Source organism: Panulirus ornatus, chromosome 72, assembly GCF_036320965.1.
Source record: "Panulirus ornatus isolate Po-2019 chromosome 72, ASM3632096v1, whole genome shotgun sequence".
NCBI lineage: Eukaryota > Metazoa > Arthropoda > Malacostraca > Decapoda > Palinuridae > Panulirus > Panulirus ornatus.
In genome coordinates this window covers 7,527,556-7,542,934 of record NC_092295.1, presented here as the reverse complement: position 1 = coordinate 7,542,934, position 15,379 = coordinate 7,527,556, and the positions used below count along the sequence as shown (strand labels likewise).

The following is a 15,379-nucleotide window of genomic DNA, read 5'->3' as shown; positions in this document are numbered from 1 at the left end:
ATGATTGTGTGAACCTTAACTAAAAGTTAATGTTGTCTGAACTTCATTGTCGTGTGAACGTTTTGGTTGACTGAGATTTAGTGTCTAAACGTTGACAGTGTCTCAACGTTGTTGGCTTAACGTTAATCTTTATCTGAACTTTTGTCGTCTGTAGTTCATTAATTTCCGAATGTTAATATTCTTTGAATTGTTAGTTCATCTGACGGTTAGCGTAGTCTGAACTTTAGTATATTGTCTGAACTTTCATTGTTGTCTAAACGTTAGTAACTTTCATTGTCTAAACGTTAGTCACCTAAACGTTAGTCTCTTTCATTGTCTAAACGTTAGTCACTTTCGTTGTCGAAACGTTAGTCTTTTTCATTGTATAAACGTTAGTCTCTTTCATTGTCTAAACGTTAGTCACTTTCATTGTCTAAACGTTAGTCACTTTCATTGTCTAAACGTTAGTCACTTTCATTGTCTAAACGTTAGTCACTTTCATTGTCTAAACGTTAGTCACTTTCATTGTCTAAACGTTAGTCACTTTCATTGTCTAAACGTTAGTCACTTTCATTGTCTAAACGTTAGTCACTTTCATTGTCTAAACGTTAGTCACTTTCATTGTCTAAACGTTAGTCACTTTCATTGTCTGAACTTTAGTTATGTGAACGATAGTGCTCAAGCGGTAACGTCTGAAACTCAGTCATCCCTTAATGTCTGAGGGTTAAAAGCCGTCTGATGTTTAGTGTTGTCTGAAATTATCTTTTTTTCTGAAAGTTACTATTGTCTGAATGTTGACTACGATGTGAGGAACATGTTGATTGTAATGATTACATTAGATAGGCGATCGATATAATATATATATATATATATATATATATATATATATATATATATATATATATATATATTGGAAAGGATCACAGTTTTTTTGCGTGTGACCAATTGTATTCCTATGAGTCCACTGGAAAAATGAAACACGATAAGTTTCCAAGTGCACTTTCGTGTAATATTCATGTCATCAGGGGAGATACGAGAGAAATATTACAGTCAGTTGATATACAACGAAGAGACGTAGCTAGGACGCCATTTGGTAAACATGTGATTGTCAAATGGCGTCCTAGCTACGTCTCTTCGTTGTATATCAAATGACTTTTATATTTCTCTCTTGTCTCCCCTGATGATGTGATCATGACACGAAAGTGCACTTGGAAGCTTAATGTTTCATTTTTCCCGTGGACTTATAGGAATATACTTTATCACGCGCAAAATTGTGATCCTTTCCAATATATATATATATATATGTATATATATATATATATATATATATATATATATATATATATATATATATATATATATATATAACGTATACAGCCTTATTTTCAATTGTAAAACATTTGTCTGAAGCAATTTATAGTTAAAGAAAAAAAATCCCTAAATCTAATGATTTCTTATTACTAGAAAAAAAACCCCCAGAATTTGCATATGGACATGAATGTTGAACTGAAGACTTGTGGGGTCTCGAATCACTGCACGGAATGATTAAATGTTCTTTAAGAACAGTTGCATTCCAGGACGCTCTCAGAGAGTCAGCCTAGCTCCCTGACACTTGCGTGGTAGTCCGAACATATCCACACCATCTCCGTCTTCAGTCTCATTTTGAGCTTTGATCAATCGATTAACTCGATGTTCTTCAATAAATCTGATGCGTATAACTTATCATAACTGATAAATGAAGTGGCCATAAACGCACCAAGAAATTGTAATTCAGAAGAGGCAGGTCAAGTGTGTTCGGTTGGGTTCGAAGCGGCTTCGGTGGCAAAGTGTGTTCGGTTAGGTTCGAAGCGGCTTCGGTGTAGTGCTTCGAAGCCAGGCAACCGGACAGCTCTGGGCTGGCGTTCTTGCTACTCATCAACAGTAAATTATGAAATGCATGAGTTTCTGTGTGTTTGTAGAGCGGAGGAGCTACGTAAAAATTTTGATGCTGCTACAAGTAATTATTACTTTTGTTATTTTGACGTGAAATTACCGTAGGAAACAAATTTAGTGTGTGTGTGTGTGTGTGTGTGTGTGTGTGTGTCGAAATATGTACGTATACAAGCATGACTTCTGTGTATGTGAACATTTTGCATATATTCGTGTATTTACATATTGTGCGTGGGCGTGGGGAGTTCTAACTATTTTTTCCACACCATCTTCGGCTCTGGGATTTGAAGTTTGACACAGATCTGACCTTCCGGTCTGTAAGACATGAAGGGGTCGAGACTTGCCCCAGTTTTCTTTAGGCTTTGCGTCGAGTACAGTCCATCTTCCTTTTCACTACATTGGAATCTCGTTAGACATTGGTGACGGGGATCTTGGCGATGGAGGTCGGTGTGTGGTAGACATACTCGTCAGTCACTGGTATTCTGCAGGGTGGGGGCCGCCCCTGTGGTTGCCACGGTGCTAAGGGGTCAGGAGGCCAGCCCCCGGTCAACTTGGCCCTCTGCTGTCGTCGCCAGTACCTGCGGACACCAAACACGGTCTCAGAACACGGACTCTCATCGCTGCTGAAGGAGGAGGAGGAGGAGGAGTGTGGAGACGCGAAGATAGACGTCTTGGTCTTATAAGACAGAGGGAAGCACTTGGGCGTAAGAAGTCCTCATAGTGTGAGAAGTGTTGTGAAGGTGTTGCCCGCAGGGAGAGGCGAGGAAGTGTCTTCTGAAAGGGGGGGACTGATGCCAAGGTCTTCGTCTTCAAGAGAAGAAAGGCAATACATAGCCAGGTGTGGGATGGAAGGTCTGGAAGAAGGGAGGTGGAACTTCCAGGATGAAGAAACCTCGTCGGAGAAGTGAGGTTGTTTGACATGCACCGTGAGGGGAGTGGGAATCCTGACAGGAGGTTGTGGGGGGCGCTGATGCAGGGAGGAGATGTCTGGGTAGGAGAACCTTGCAGGGTTAGGGGGACGCTGTGCAGAGGTAGGGACACCATTTAGGGCGTGGGGACACCATATAAGGTGTGGGAATACCATGTAGGGCATGGGAAGGCCATGTAGGGCGTGGGAACACCATGCGGGGGATGAGGGTGGGAGCAGCGTAGTAGGGCCCGTGTGATTGGATGCACCTGGACCCCAGCCGCCAGGGGTACAGTAGGGTGTGGTCTGCCTTTTATAGAATCCTAAAGGTCAGCGTGAAGCCTCGACCAACATGGCAGACGAGAGAGTGAAGGAGGAGCACTCGAGTTTGGCAGTATGTTATTATAGCTCCACACAAAGGCTCTGCTACTATAACTACTGCTACTACTACTACTACTACTACTACTGCTACTACTACTACTACTACGTCAATGTCACAGTCACTTCTGATTCCAGTTTTGACAAGAATCGCCACAAATCCACCACTATTGTTCTTATGGAACTGACTCTGTTTGTAAGATAAGTGTTTGATATGTTATCATCTTGATGATGATATTGATAATGCTGAAAGAAATATCATTTTTTCGTGTTCCTGGGTTTCATCCATACGTCCAACCGACATTAGAAAAGCTGATACTCTGATTTGGGACTTATACCATTAGAAAATAGTGCCTTTTGCCATATCTAGAGTCTAGCGAACTAGAAAACAGATTTTGCCCTCCTTGCCACATTTTGATGCTTAAGCAACATTTGAGAACAGTTATTACAGTGATCACCACATCCAGGGACTTTTGAAGAGAGGGAGTTTAAAGATCACTTGAAGATAGAGGCAGCTCTATTTACTTGTCGTAGAGACTGTTTGCCAGATCTTGGTAAGTTAACGATCACTTGAAGATAGAGACGGCTCTATTTACGAGTCGTAGAGACTCTGTTTGCCAGATCTTGGTAAGTTAACGATCACATGAAGATAGAGACTGCTCTATTTACGAGTCGTAGAGACTCTGTTTGACAAATCTTGGTAGTTTAAAGATCGCTTGAAGATAGAGGCGGCTCTATTTACGAGTCGTAGAGACTCTGGGGTTGTTAGAAAGTGGAAAGAACTCTTGACAGGATGTTAGATCTTCGTCAACTGAACTTGGAAGTCTCAAGGGTCTTTTCAGACTCTCTGAGACTGCTTCAACTGTCGTATTTGTGCTGAGATCACTTGGCTGTGACTCTTGCACACGTCTCAGCCGTTGTATCGCTGCTGAGAGCCAACGTGTGAGACCCCTTGAAGAGCCCTCTCAGCCATTGTATCGCTGCTGAGAGCCAACGTTTGAGACCCCTTGAAGAGCCCTCTCAGCCATTGTATCGCTGCTGAGAGAGCCAACGTTTGAGACCCCTTGAAGAGCCCTCTCAGCTGAGATCCAACGTTTGAGACTCCATGAAGAGCCCTCTCAGCCACTGTATCGCTGCTGCTGCTGAGGTCACATAGCTGAGTTTACCTTACGTTCAACTTGCACAGACTGGGTGTGACGTCTCGAAAACAATGAGTCTTCTTTAGGTCATGGAATCGTCATTCAGTCAGTCCAGCTGAGTAACCTCAGCATTCATTGTTTCTTTTTACTCTATGGACTCCCGTGGTGTAGCTGTTAGCGTTCCCGACCGAGACACTTTCACGGGCCGCCCAGGGTCAAGGGCATAGGTTCGAATCTTGGTTACGGCTGTTGGTCCACAGTCAACCCAGCTGTTCATCCACCCCTTAGGGTTTGGTTAAGTGGGTACCTGGCTCAGGTTAAGATATATATATATATATATATATATATATATATATATATATATATATATATATATATATATATATAGCGTTAATTGGATGGCCTTGATTAGGGCCTCAACTGCCCGTACCGACTCGTCTAACATGAAAAAAGGGACGTTTACAGCCACAGGAACGCCATAACTACTTTCTACTCCACATCCAGGGAACGAATATGCTCTACTCTGTACTTTCCAGGCTTGTCCTCAAGGTTATATATAGAGCAGATGACAGTTTCGTGCCTGGAAAGTGACGTGGGATTTGCCCTGGGCGCTCTGCTCTGGGACTGTCTTAAATAATTTAGGAAACACTTCTGTCGGATCCCATCCAAACGGGAGACAAGTGATGCATTAATCTAGACGTAAATATGGTCATATACGAGATAATGTCCGAGCAAATGCCGCTACATCTTGCTTGATGGAGCTCGTCTGATCTATTTTTAAAGGAGCAGGTAGAACCAAATTGGACTTGGAACGGTCCCCCTTCCAGAATACACCACCAGGGGTACACGGACTTTTACGAGGGCGTACGTCCAGCTCGTGTACAAGTCGGTAGACATTAGATGGGAATCACACATGGAAGATCTTCATGCAAAACTCCTCATTTTCTCTCTCTCTTCATTCCTCATGTCCTCACTCACTCTGTTGGCTCTCAGGTTTTCATGAGAATCTCATTCGTCCTACAGAAGTCTCTCTCTCTCTCTCTCTCTCTCTCTATATATATATATATATATATGCGTGTGTGTATTTATATGTATTTGGCTAGTCACTTGTTTACCAAATGGCATCTTAGCTACGTTTCTTCGTTGTATATCAACTGACTATTATATTTCTTTCATGTATCTCCTGTGATGATGTGATCATTACTTGAGAATGCACTTGTGAACTTATGTTTCGTTTCTCTGTGGTAAGGACGGAATATATATATATATATATATATATATATATATATATATATATATATATATATATATATATGTGTTTAGTAGTTTTTCTATCTTTTCCCTTTTCAAACTTTGCTGCTCTATATTCCATTTGAAATTCAACCTCCTACTGTATAGACAATCCACTTCCCTATGTCATTAAAGCACCGCTTTTCCCATACACTGGTCCCTCTGTCTCATCCACCACTACAGTTACCTCCCCAGCCTGTAATCTTCCACCCCAGGATCTCCCCACCCTAGATATATCCCCAGGCCCTGAAATTTTTTTTTTTTTTCTGACGTTGGATGGTCTAGTCACGTACAAAAATGCACATCAAGGTTGGGTCTTAATTGAATTATAGAGAGGATTATGAAGGGAAAAAGGAGAAACAAGGGAAAGTTTTACGAATATTGGAGGACGTTAAAAAAAACCCTGTCTTGCTCATCTTCTCCCCAGCTTCCAAAGTTTTCCACCCCAGCAACTGCCCAACTCTTAGTCTTCTACCTTATCAGCTTCTTGTCCCCTAATCTTTCATCCCGGCACCTCCCGAGCCCCCGATCTTTCACCCCAGCATCTCTCTAGCTCCCAGCCTCTCATTTCTTTACCTCCCCAGTCCCCTGATCTTCCACCCCAGCATCTTTTTAGCCCCTGATCTTCCACCTCTGTACCTCCTCAGCCCCTGATCTTCCATCTCAGTACCTTTTTTGTCTCTGATTTTCCACCCCAGCATCTTTTTAGCCCCTAATCTTCCACCCCTGTACCTCCTCAGCCCCTGATCTTCCATCCCAGTACCTTTTCAGTCTCTGATCTTCCACCCCAGTATCTTTTTTTAGCCCATGATCTTCCACCCCTGTACCTCCTCAGCCCCTGATCTTCCATCCCAGTACATTTTCAGTCTCTGATCTTCCACCCCAGCATCTTTTTTAGCCCATGATCTTCCACCCCTGTACCTCCTCAGCCCCTGATCTTCCATCCCAGTACATTTTCAGTCTCTGATCTTCCACCCCAGCATCTTTTTTAGCCACTAATCTTCCACCCCTGTACCTCCTCAGACCCTGATCTTCCATCCCAGTACATTTTCAGTCTCTGATATTCCACCCCAGTACTTCTGTCCCTAGAATTTTCACCCTGGTGCCTCCCAGCCCCTGAAACACGACCCTAGAACCCGGTCCCCAGGCCCTGATCATCCACCCCAGCTAACCCTCCTCTCCCCCAAGCTCACCTAATCCTCCCCCAGCTTACCTGCAGAGCAGTAGGGTGACCATCAAGATAAGGACAGTAGACACAGTCACCACCACGATCCCCAAGACGACTTGTACTCTCTCCCCACAGAGCTGCTCGTTGGGCACCAGCCTGTAGGAACACGGCAATGCTCACTGTTACTGTCACCTTGCACGGGGCTCCTTACTTTCACCAATTACAGGGTCCCTCAGTCCCTCAGTCACCACTCCTGGCACCAATCATAGGGTCCCTCAGTCCCTCACTCACCACTCTTGGCACCAATCATAGGGTCCCTCAGTCACCACTCTTGGCACCAATCATAGGGTCCCTCAGTCACCACTCCTGGCACCAATCATAGGGTCCCTCAGTCACCACTCCTGGCACCAATCATAGGGTCTCTCAGTCACCATTACTGTCACCAATAACGGTCCCTCAGTCACTATTACTGTCAATAAGCACAGGGTTCCTCAGTCACTATTACTGTCCCCAATCACAGGGTCCCTCAGTCACTGTCACCAATCACAGGGTCCCTCAGTCACTGTCACCAATCACAGGGTCCCTCAGTCACTGTCACCAATCACAGGGTCCCTCAGTCACTGTCACCAATCACAGGGTCCCTCAGTCACTGTCCCCAATCACAGGGTCCCTCAGTCACTGTCACCAATCACAGGGTCCCTCAGTCACCATTACTGTCACCAAGCACGGGGCTCTTGTCACCATTGCAGTCACGAAGAATAGGGTTCTTCAGTCAACAGTGCAGTCACCAAGCACAGGGTTCCATTGTCACCAATTCAGTCACCAAGCACAGGGTTCCATTGTCACCAATTCAGTCACCAAGCACAGGGTTCCATTGTCACCAATTCAGTCACCAAGCACAGGTCATCTTTAGTCATTATAGTCACCAGGTAGATGGTTTCTCAGTCACCATTAGTCACCAGTCAGAGGGCTCTTTGAGTCACCATTATAGTCACCAGCCAAAACGTCCTTTTACAGCCCCAGTGAAGTCGCGTCATATAATAATGCCAGCTGTAAATTAACAATGTTAATCTTGGGCTTAAAAGGGATTATACTGGTAGGGATAGCACTTAAAAGAGAGTATAATATCCCTTAATGATAATCATATTAAGCAACTGTAATAAGATTATAAATGTAATATAACAGATTTATGGTACATGAATTTTGTATGTTTTGGAAAAAGTTGATTTGAAAAGTATTAAAGATTTTGTCATTCGTAGTTTACAGTTTCGTGTTAGTGATAGCAATTCAAATAAACTATAAGGGCTATACAGTCAGTGCTTCAAGAATGGGATTTGATACCAATAGGGAGAGAAAATGGGAAATGAAATTAAAATATTGCATTCTAAGGCATTTTTTATATTTATATTTCTATTCGCTATTTCCCGCGTTAGCAAGGTAGCGTTAAGAACAGAGGACTGGGCCTTTGAGGGAATACCCTCACCTGGCCTCCTTCTCTGTTCCTCCTTTTGGAAAATCAAAAAAAAAACGAGAGGGGAGGATTTCCAGCCACCCGCCCTAAATATATATATATATATATATATATATATATATATATGAGAGACAGAGAGAGATAGACTTGATGAGCCTTCAGTTGGCCGCGCAGTCTCGGCCCAGATAAGACATGGACCGGCAGAAGAACTCACCTGGAAAGATAGAGGCCCCGGAGTTTGTCAGGTCCGGCACACTGGAGGTCTGGGGCGGCCACTGAGGCGTTAGGCTGCCGGACAAGCTCCGCCAGCCACTGCAGGGAGCAGTTGCACTCCAGCGGGTTGTCCCGGAGATCCAGCCTTTTTAAGGAAGTCCATGGCACTTCGGCCTCGGGGAGAGATTGCAGGCCATTACCGCGCAGGTCAATGCTGCGGAGACTCTGTAGGGAGGTGAGGAGGCCGCTCGGCAAGTGTCTCAGAAGAGAGTTATGAGATATGGTGAGTGTCTCCAGGTGTTCGCAGCCGGCGAGGGCCTCCGAGTGGAGACTCTCCAAGTGCGGACTTCGTGATATTTCCAGCGTCGACAGGCGAGTCAGTCCATGGAAAGCCCCTGGCCCTATTGTCTTTATCTTGTTTTTACTCATAGTAAGTACGTTTAGTGTGGCAAGTGAGGCGAGGGCGTCTATCGGCACCTGGTGTAGTGTATTGCAGTCGAGGTTGAGCTTTTGTAATCCTCCGAGACGCACGAAGGCCTTCTCATCCAGGGAGTCGATGTTGTTTGTCTCGAGAGAGAGGACAGTCAGGGTGTCGGTGGGGAAGGCTGAGGCGTCGAGACGGGTGAGACGGTTTCGACAGAGCTGGAGAGTTTGGAGGGAAGTGAGGTCCTCCAACGCTGCCGTCGGCACATGACGGAAGTAGTTGTCGCACAGGTCGAGGACAAGGAGACTTCGAAGTCCTCGGAAGGTGTCCTGTGTGAGGACATGTAGACGGTTATGGGCGAGATGAAGGACGGTGAGCTGAGGCACATCGTCCAGGACTCCGACTGGCAGACCTGCAAGGCTATTGTGGCTCAGGTCTAGCGTCGCGAGAGCCACCAGTCCGACAAAGGCACCGGTGGAGAGAGAGGTGAGGTTGTTGTGGGCCAAACGAAGGTTCAGCAGCGCGGTCTGCTTCTCGAAGTTCCCAGTTCCCACTGTGATAAGGAGATTGTGGGAGAGGTCGAGTTCCTCCAGTTTGTCGAGGAAGACCAGGGCTTCCCCGACGGAGCTGATGGAGTTGTGGGCGAGGTTGAGACGTCGTAAGCCCGGATTGAAGAGAATGGGAACCACGTTGATCCCAACGCCCACACAGCGAGCGCTGGGCGCGTTGTCATCACACACGCACCCAGGGGGGCAGAAGGCCCTAGCCACGTCCAGGAGGTAAGCCCAGGCGAACCACCACGCCACCATATCTGGCAGGGAAGAGACTTCGTGATAGCATTACCCATCTGGTCGTCATAATGACCCATTATACAATGTAAAAAAAAAAATCCCAGTAATGTAAGGCTCGTAAAGCGCTAATGAGCATGAATTATAGGCATAATCACTGAGGGACCACTATAATAAAGCAACATGATACGTCTGTGACTGAGCTGTGTCATACAATTGTCGGAGTTATGACTGCAGATGACTGACACACACACACACACACAAGAAAGGGGCCCCACGGTCGTGGAACACCTCCCTTCCTCCGGAACACGTAGTGTGCTACACAGACGCATCCTACCTCCAGTGTTCAACATTCACGACAGTTTTGAACAGACGAACTGGAGGAAATAATCGTACTGTCTATAAAGCTATGATTTCTCTCTCTCTCTCTCTCTCTTTTCCTCCTGAGTTTTTCTAACGTTGAGGAAACGTCAAAAAACGCAAAAAAAATGTCATATTAAAAAGAATCATAGACGAGTGGACAGGGAAAAATTACAATATACTGATAACCGAGTTATAAGAAATGTTATAATTAACATTCGTTAAAAAAGCGTCGTGCACTGCATAAAGAACGTGTGAATGATGTAGATGAATTCATTGATTTGTGATGAATGAAGCCACAGCTGTTGTTGGCAGAGGGGACGAAGGTGTCTTGTGTGTGTGTGTGTCTTGACTGTGGGAGATCCTACAGCGGGGCCACACACCGGTGAGAACCCATGTGAGTACACGAACTCACACGATACTGTGGACTCTGTGCATGGCAGGGAAATGAGCCTCTGTTGAGAGAGTAGTTAGCGACTTTTGTCCAATAGCAAGACCAGCACGTAGCGCTCACCGTCGGAATGTCGAGGGTTTTGACGAACGAGTCGTGGGAGTTAGATGTTTGTGTTTTTGATGGAGGCAGAGGCGGAACTTGACAGTCATTGCCAACCCTCTCAGATGCTCAGGCGGGGAAGTTATCTGTATTTCGTCTTTTTTTTTTCTTAACTCCTTATCGTTTTGGTTCGTTCTTTATTCGAAATTAGCCAGGTCCACATAGGAGGAGCAGGGTAAGGTGGCCTCCTTTTGGGGTGGGAAGGCTGTAACATCACCAAACGAAATTACAATCTCGACATTGGTTAACTAAATTGTCCTTTGTTTTTATCAACATTGATGTCTCGTGTGTCTCCCCTGATGATGTGATTATTACACGAAAGTGCACTTGGGAACTTTTCGTGTTCCATTTTCCCCGTGGACTCATAGGAATATATATATTATTATATATATATATATATATATATATATATATATATATATATATATATATATATATATATATATAGACTGTAAAATTGGAAAATGGGTTAAAATGTGAACTCTTCCACGCATTCAGGACGTGTGAAAATCAATTTGCTGCAGCTAATATGTTTTAATACTTTTAAACTGAATAATTTACATTCAGTTGTGCACAACGCTGTTCTGCATTGCATGCCATTCACTTTTTTCTTTTTTTTTAACTATCATTTTCGAAATAGATACGTCCCAGAGAGGGGAAAAAATTGTAAAAGCTTCATACATGAGTTTCGAAGTGATGGGTTCCAAAAAAAAAAAAAAAAAAGACCGTATGTATTTTTTTTTCTTTTCCCATCGGTGTAAAAAGGTAAAAGCGCCTGGGTGGGGGGCCGTTTACATCACCCTGTCCCACCCCCTCAACCCCCATTTGTGTTTGTCTGGTATGGTGATGGTTGTGTTTGTCTGCTATGGTGATGGTTGTGTTGATATACATCTCTTCGATGTATATCAACTGACTGTTATATTTCTCTCTTGTCTCTCCCCTGATGATGTGATTATTACACGAAAGTGCACTTGGGAACTTTTCGTGTTTCATTTTCTCCGTGGATTCATAGGAATATATATATATATATATATATATATATATATATATATATATATATATATATATATATATATATATACACATACATACTAAGAAAATGTTAAATAGCTATTACCAAACAAAAGTGGTCTTTATCGTGGTACCAAGAACAGTTGTATGATATTGTTTTGCGAGAGATGTGTGTGTGTGTTGAAGGAATTCATCGCCCCATTGACCTGCAGTCACTGTTTCATATTGCAGGATTAACGTGAGAGAGAGAACAGTGCATGACCCACTGTACATAAAAGTATCTGCGTTGCGTCCATAATGAAATGCCAGCCTGCGGACCGGGCTAAAATAGAGCTGTCACTGCCAATGAACCGTGCCAGTTTCAGAGCGAAACTTTGTTCTCGTTTCACGTCCGAAACAGCGCCGTTCCCGTTGCTTCAGTGTGCTGTATGTGGTTTGTGGACAGATCTCTTGGCAGGAACTTAAGAGATGGGCATTTCTTGTATTTCCCAGTGTTAGATGTTACCGGGCTCTGTCTTCTTGAGGTAACACCGCGAGGGATGAAACGAGTAGTCTTTCGTCAAAGAACATTTCGCTACAAAGGGGTCTATCCTTTCCCTGCTGCTGACCTTAGTGCTGTAGGGGAGACTTAAAAAAAAAAAGGGGGCCTTCTTCGTGGTAGTAGAGTAATAGAGTAATTTTTATCAATAGCGTATCACTTATAGATTGTGCAGCAGACACTTCGCCGCTTGTGTCACGTAAGGACAGTGTAAAAGCTCTGACTATTTCTCTCCAAAGACTGTCTTAGACGACTTACCAGGAACCTGGTTGAGTTTATTGTGGATCAACGGCGTCTAGTATTAGAATGCTTTAGTATTGTTAAGTGTATAGGGAGGGAGAGTCCGATGGAGCCATCAATGTATTACTTCTGTCTACTTATCTTGGACTGAGTGCTTATTTTGAGGACGATCCTAAAGATGTTTGATCTGATACTCTATAGAGAGGGCTTTGACCAAGTGTCTACCAAGGATATAAACGTGATGTGAGTCTTTGTTGTCTGTGACTTAACAAGAAAGTAGATTCGAAACCTTTCCCTATCGAGTGAAGACTGAATACGAACTGCTGTTTTAGAATTGTACTCGCGGAGGTGTCTGTGCCGTACGAATCGTCCAAACGCCAAACCTCTTTTTAATAGGACATCTATGAGTATAGCCAATGACCATCGATGGCTGAATGGTCATTAACTCGCAATACCATGATACAGGTCAATAGTATAAGACTCAGTATAAGTCGAGAGGCGGATTCGTATCGGATCCAAAGAAATCACAATAATCGCGTTCTCTGTTGCCTAGCTGACGTGGCGGTTCGATGAATTGTTGATATCGTGAGATCCCGGCTGTGCTCGGCTCGTCCGTATGTTGTCTGTGCAATCCCCGACTGTTTACGTGTAATGAATTCGTTTTCATAAGAGAATACCCCCCCAAAAAAAAAATGTAATTACACTCTGAGAGCCTGAGGGTGTAATCAGTTTAATTCGCCTATTATGTAAATGTTGGGAAATGTACACAGTTGATGAAGAGATCGCTCGGGCGAGGTGAACAATACCCAGAATGGCGGGACGAAAGCAGGGAAGAGTTCGGTTAAAGGGGATATGAGAGGGGTTTCGTATCCTCCAGAACTCTAGGCTCTACCCTGACTGCTTGTATAGATCCTACATGTCCTAATGTCTGACTACATGTGTGTTCGTGTACATATTCATCGTTCGTTAAATGGGCGAGGCAAGACACATTTGGTGACCAAAGTCTTTTGTTACTTTGGGCTTCCTGTAGCATGAGGCACCTGTCTATCGCCGACACACAGGAAATATCTATCGTAGAGATGAAGTTCCGTACTATAGATTTGTCAAGATGTATATATATTTTTTTTTTCTTTTTCATACTATTTGCCATTTCCCACATCAGCGAGGTAGCGTTAAGAACAGAGGACTGGGCCTTTGAGGGAATATCCTCACATGGCTTCCTTCTCTGTTCCCTCTTTTGGAAGATTAAAAAAAAAGAACGAGATGGGAGGATTTCCAGCCCGCTGCTCCCTTCCCTTTTAGTCGCCTTCTACGACACGCAGGGAATACGTGGGAAGTATTCTTAATCCCCTATCCCCAGGGAAAGAATATATATACATATATATATACATATATATATATGTATATATATATATATATATATATATATATATATATATATATATATATATATATATATATATATATATTTATTTTTCTCTCAATGGACCAAGAATTGTTCAAGATTTCCCTCATGGTAAACGGACTGGGAATCATTGATGGAAATGGTGGACGTACCGTAGTAAAACATCATATCTGTTGCGTTTTTTCTGTTCTCCGACAGACAAAGTGCGTATAAATCTCTCCCGATAATATCTTATCTTTATTTATATTTGAAACGTTTGAAACGTTTCTTAGTTTATAAAGAAGACCTGAACTCTTTAACGGTAAAGCTAATTACATTTTTCGTAATGGAGTAATTCAGATAATGGCCATGGCATGTACCGTGCACCCAACTCTGTTGGAACGGCATAACAGATAGAGCCTTGAACAACAGAACAGGAAGCATCAACAGATGCTGCCATAGTTCAGACATTTCGCTCATTGGCAAGAAAAAAATGTTCATGACACAGTCACCTTTGAAATATACATACAAATTCGCCATTTCCCGCTCTAGTGAGGTAGCGTTAAGAACAGAGGACTGAGCCTTAGAGGGAATAGCTTCACTTGGCCCCCTTCTCTGTTCCTTCTTTCGGAAAATTAAAGACCAGAGGGGAGGATTTCCAGCCTCCCGCTCCCTCCTCTTTTAGTCGCTTTCTACGACACGCAGGGAATACGTGGGAAGTATTCTTTCTCCCCATCCCCAGATTATATATATATATATATATATATATATATATATATATATATATATATATATACACACACATACATACCATACTATTCGCCATTTCCCGCATTAGCGAGGTAGCGTTAAGAACAGAGGACTGGGCCTTTGAGGGAATATCTTCACCTGGCCCCCTTCTCTGTTCCTTCTTTTGGAAAATTAGAAAAAAAAAAACTTGGTTGTCGTTTTTTGCGTTTGTGAGGTAGCACCAGGAACAGTCGCTTACGTCCATATTCGAGCTGACATGTGCAATGCAACGAAACCACAGCTCCCTATCCACATCCAGGCCCCCACAGACCTTTCCATGGTTTACACCGGACGCTTCACATACCCTGGTTTAGTCCATTGACATCACGTCGACCCCAGTATACCACAGTTCCAGTTCTCCCTATTACTTCATTCCTGGTCACCATTTCTTAGCCAAGTTGTCAGCCATGCTCTTGTCCACCTTGGACTAGAGTCTGATAAGGAGTAACTTTTATTAGAGAGTTGACGTTCTCAACCAGCTTCACATGGAGCAGTTTTAAGATTTGATTTGTGCCGTTGTCAGTGGCTTATTTATTGTGCTGATAAGAGTTGCACAAGACAGAGCGACCGTAGGCCATAGCTAGAATAAAAGACGTAGACAAAGTCTATTGATGACATTAGAGTAGAGGGTGAGTGGGATAGATCATGTGGATGGATGTGTGAATGTTGATCGCTTCCCTGTCCAATATAAACTGGTAATTACACACACATACACGCACACGTGTATGTGTCTGGTGTGTCTGTGCGTGTATATATATATATATATATATATATATATATATATATATATATATATATATATATAAATAATGAAATCG

At 43.4% G+C, this 15,379-nt stretch overlaps 1 protein-coding gene across 1 annotated transcript in view; it reads right to left on the bottom strand.

The window, feature by feature from the left end:
• Nucleotides 1-1,363: 1,363 nt before the first annotated feature.
• The window catches only part of LOC139748119 (uncharacterized), a 115,442-nt gene continuing 101,426 nt past the window's right edge, over nt 1,364-15,379 (bottom strand). The window contains exons 2-4 of the mRNA XM_071660784.1: nt 8,476-9,709; nt 6,836-6,946; nt 1,364-2,486 (exon numbers count right to left, since the gene is read on the bottom strand). Of these exons, the coding sequence (XP_071516885.1) occupies nt 2,318-2,486; nt 6,836-6,946; nt 8,476-9,707 (1,512 nt within the window). The 5' untranslated portion in view covers nt 9,708-9,709 and the 3' untranslated portion in view covers nt 1,364-2,317. The remainder of the gene's footprint in view (nt 2,487-6,835; nt 6,947-8,475; nt 9,710-15,379) is intronic.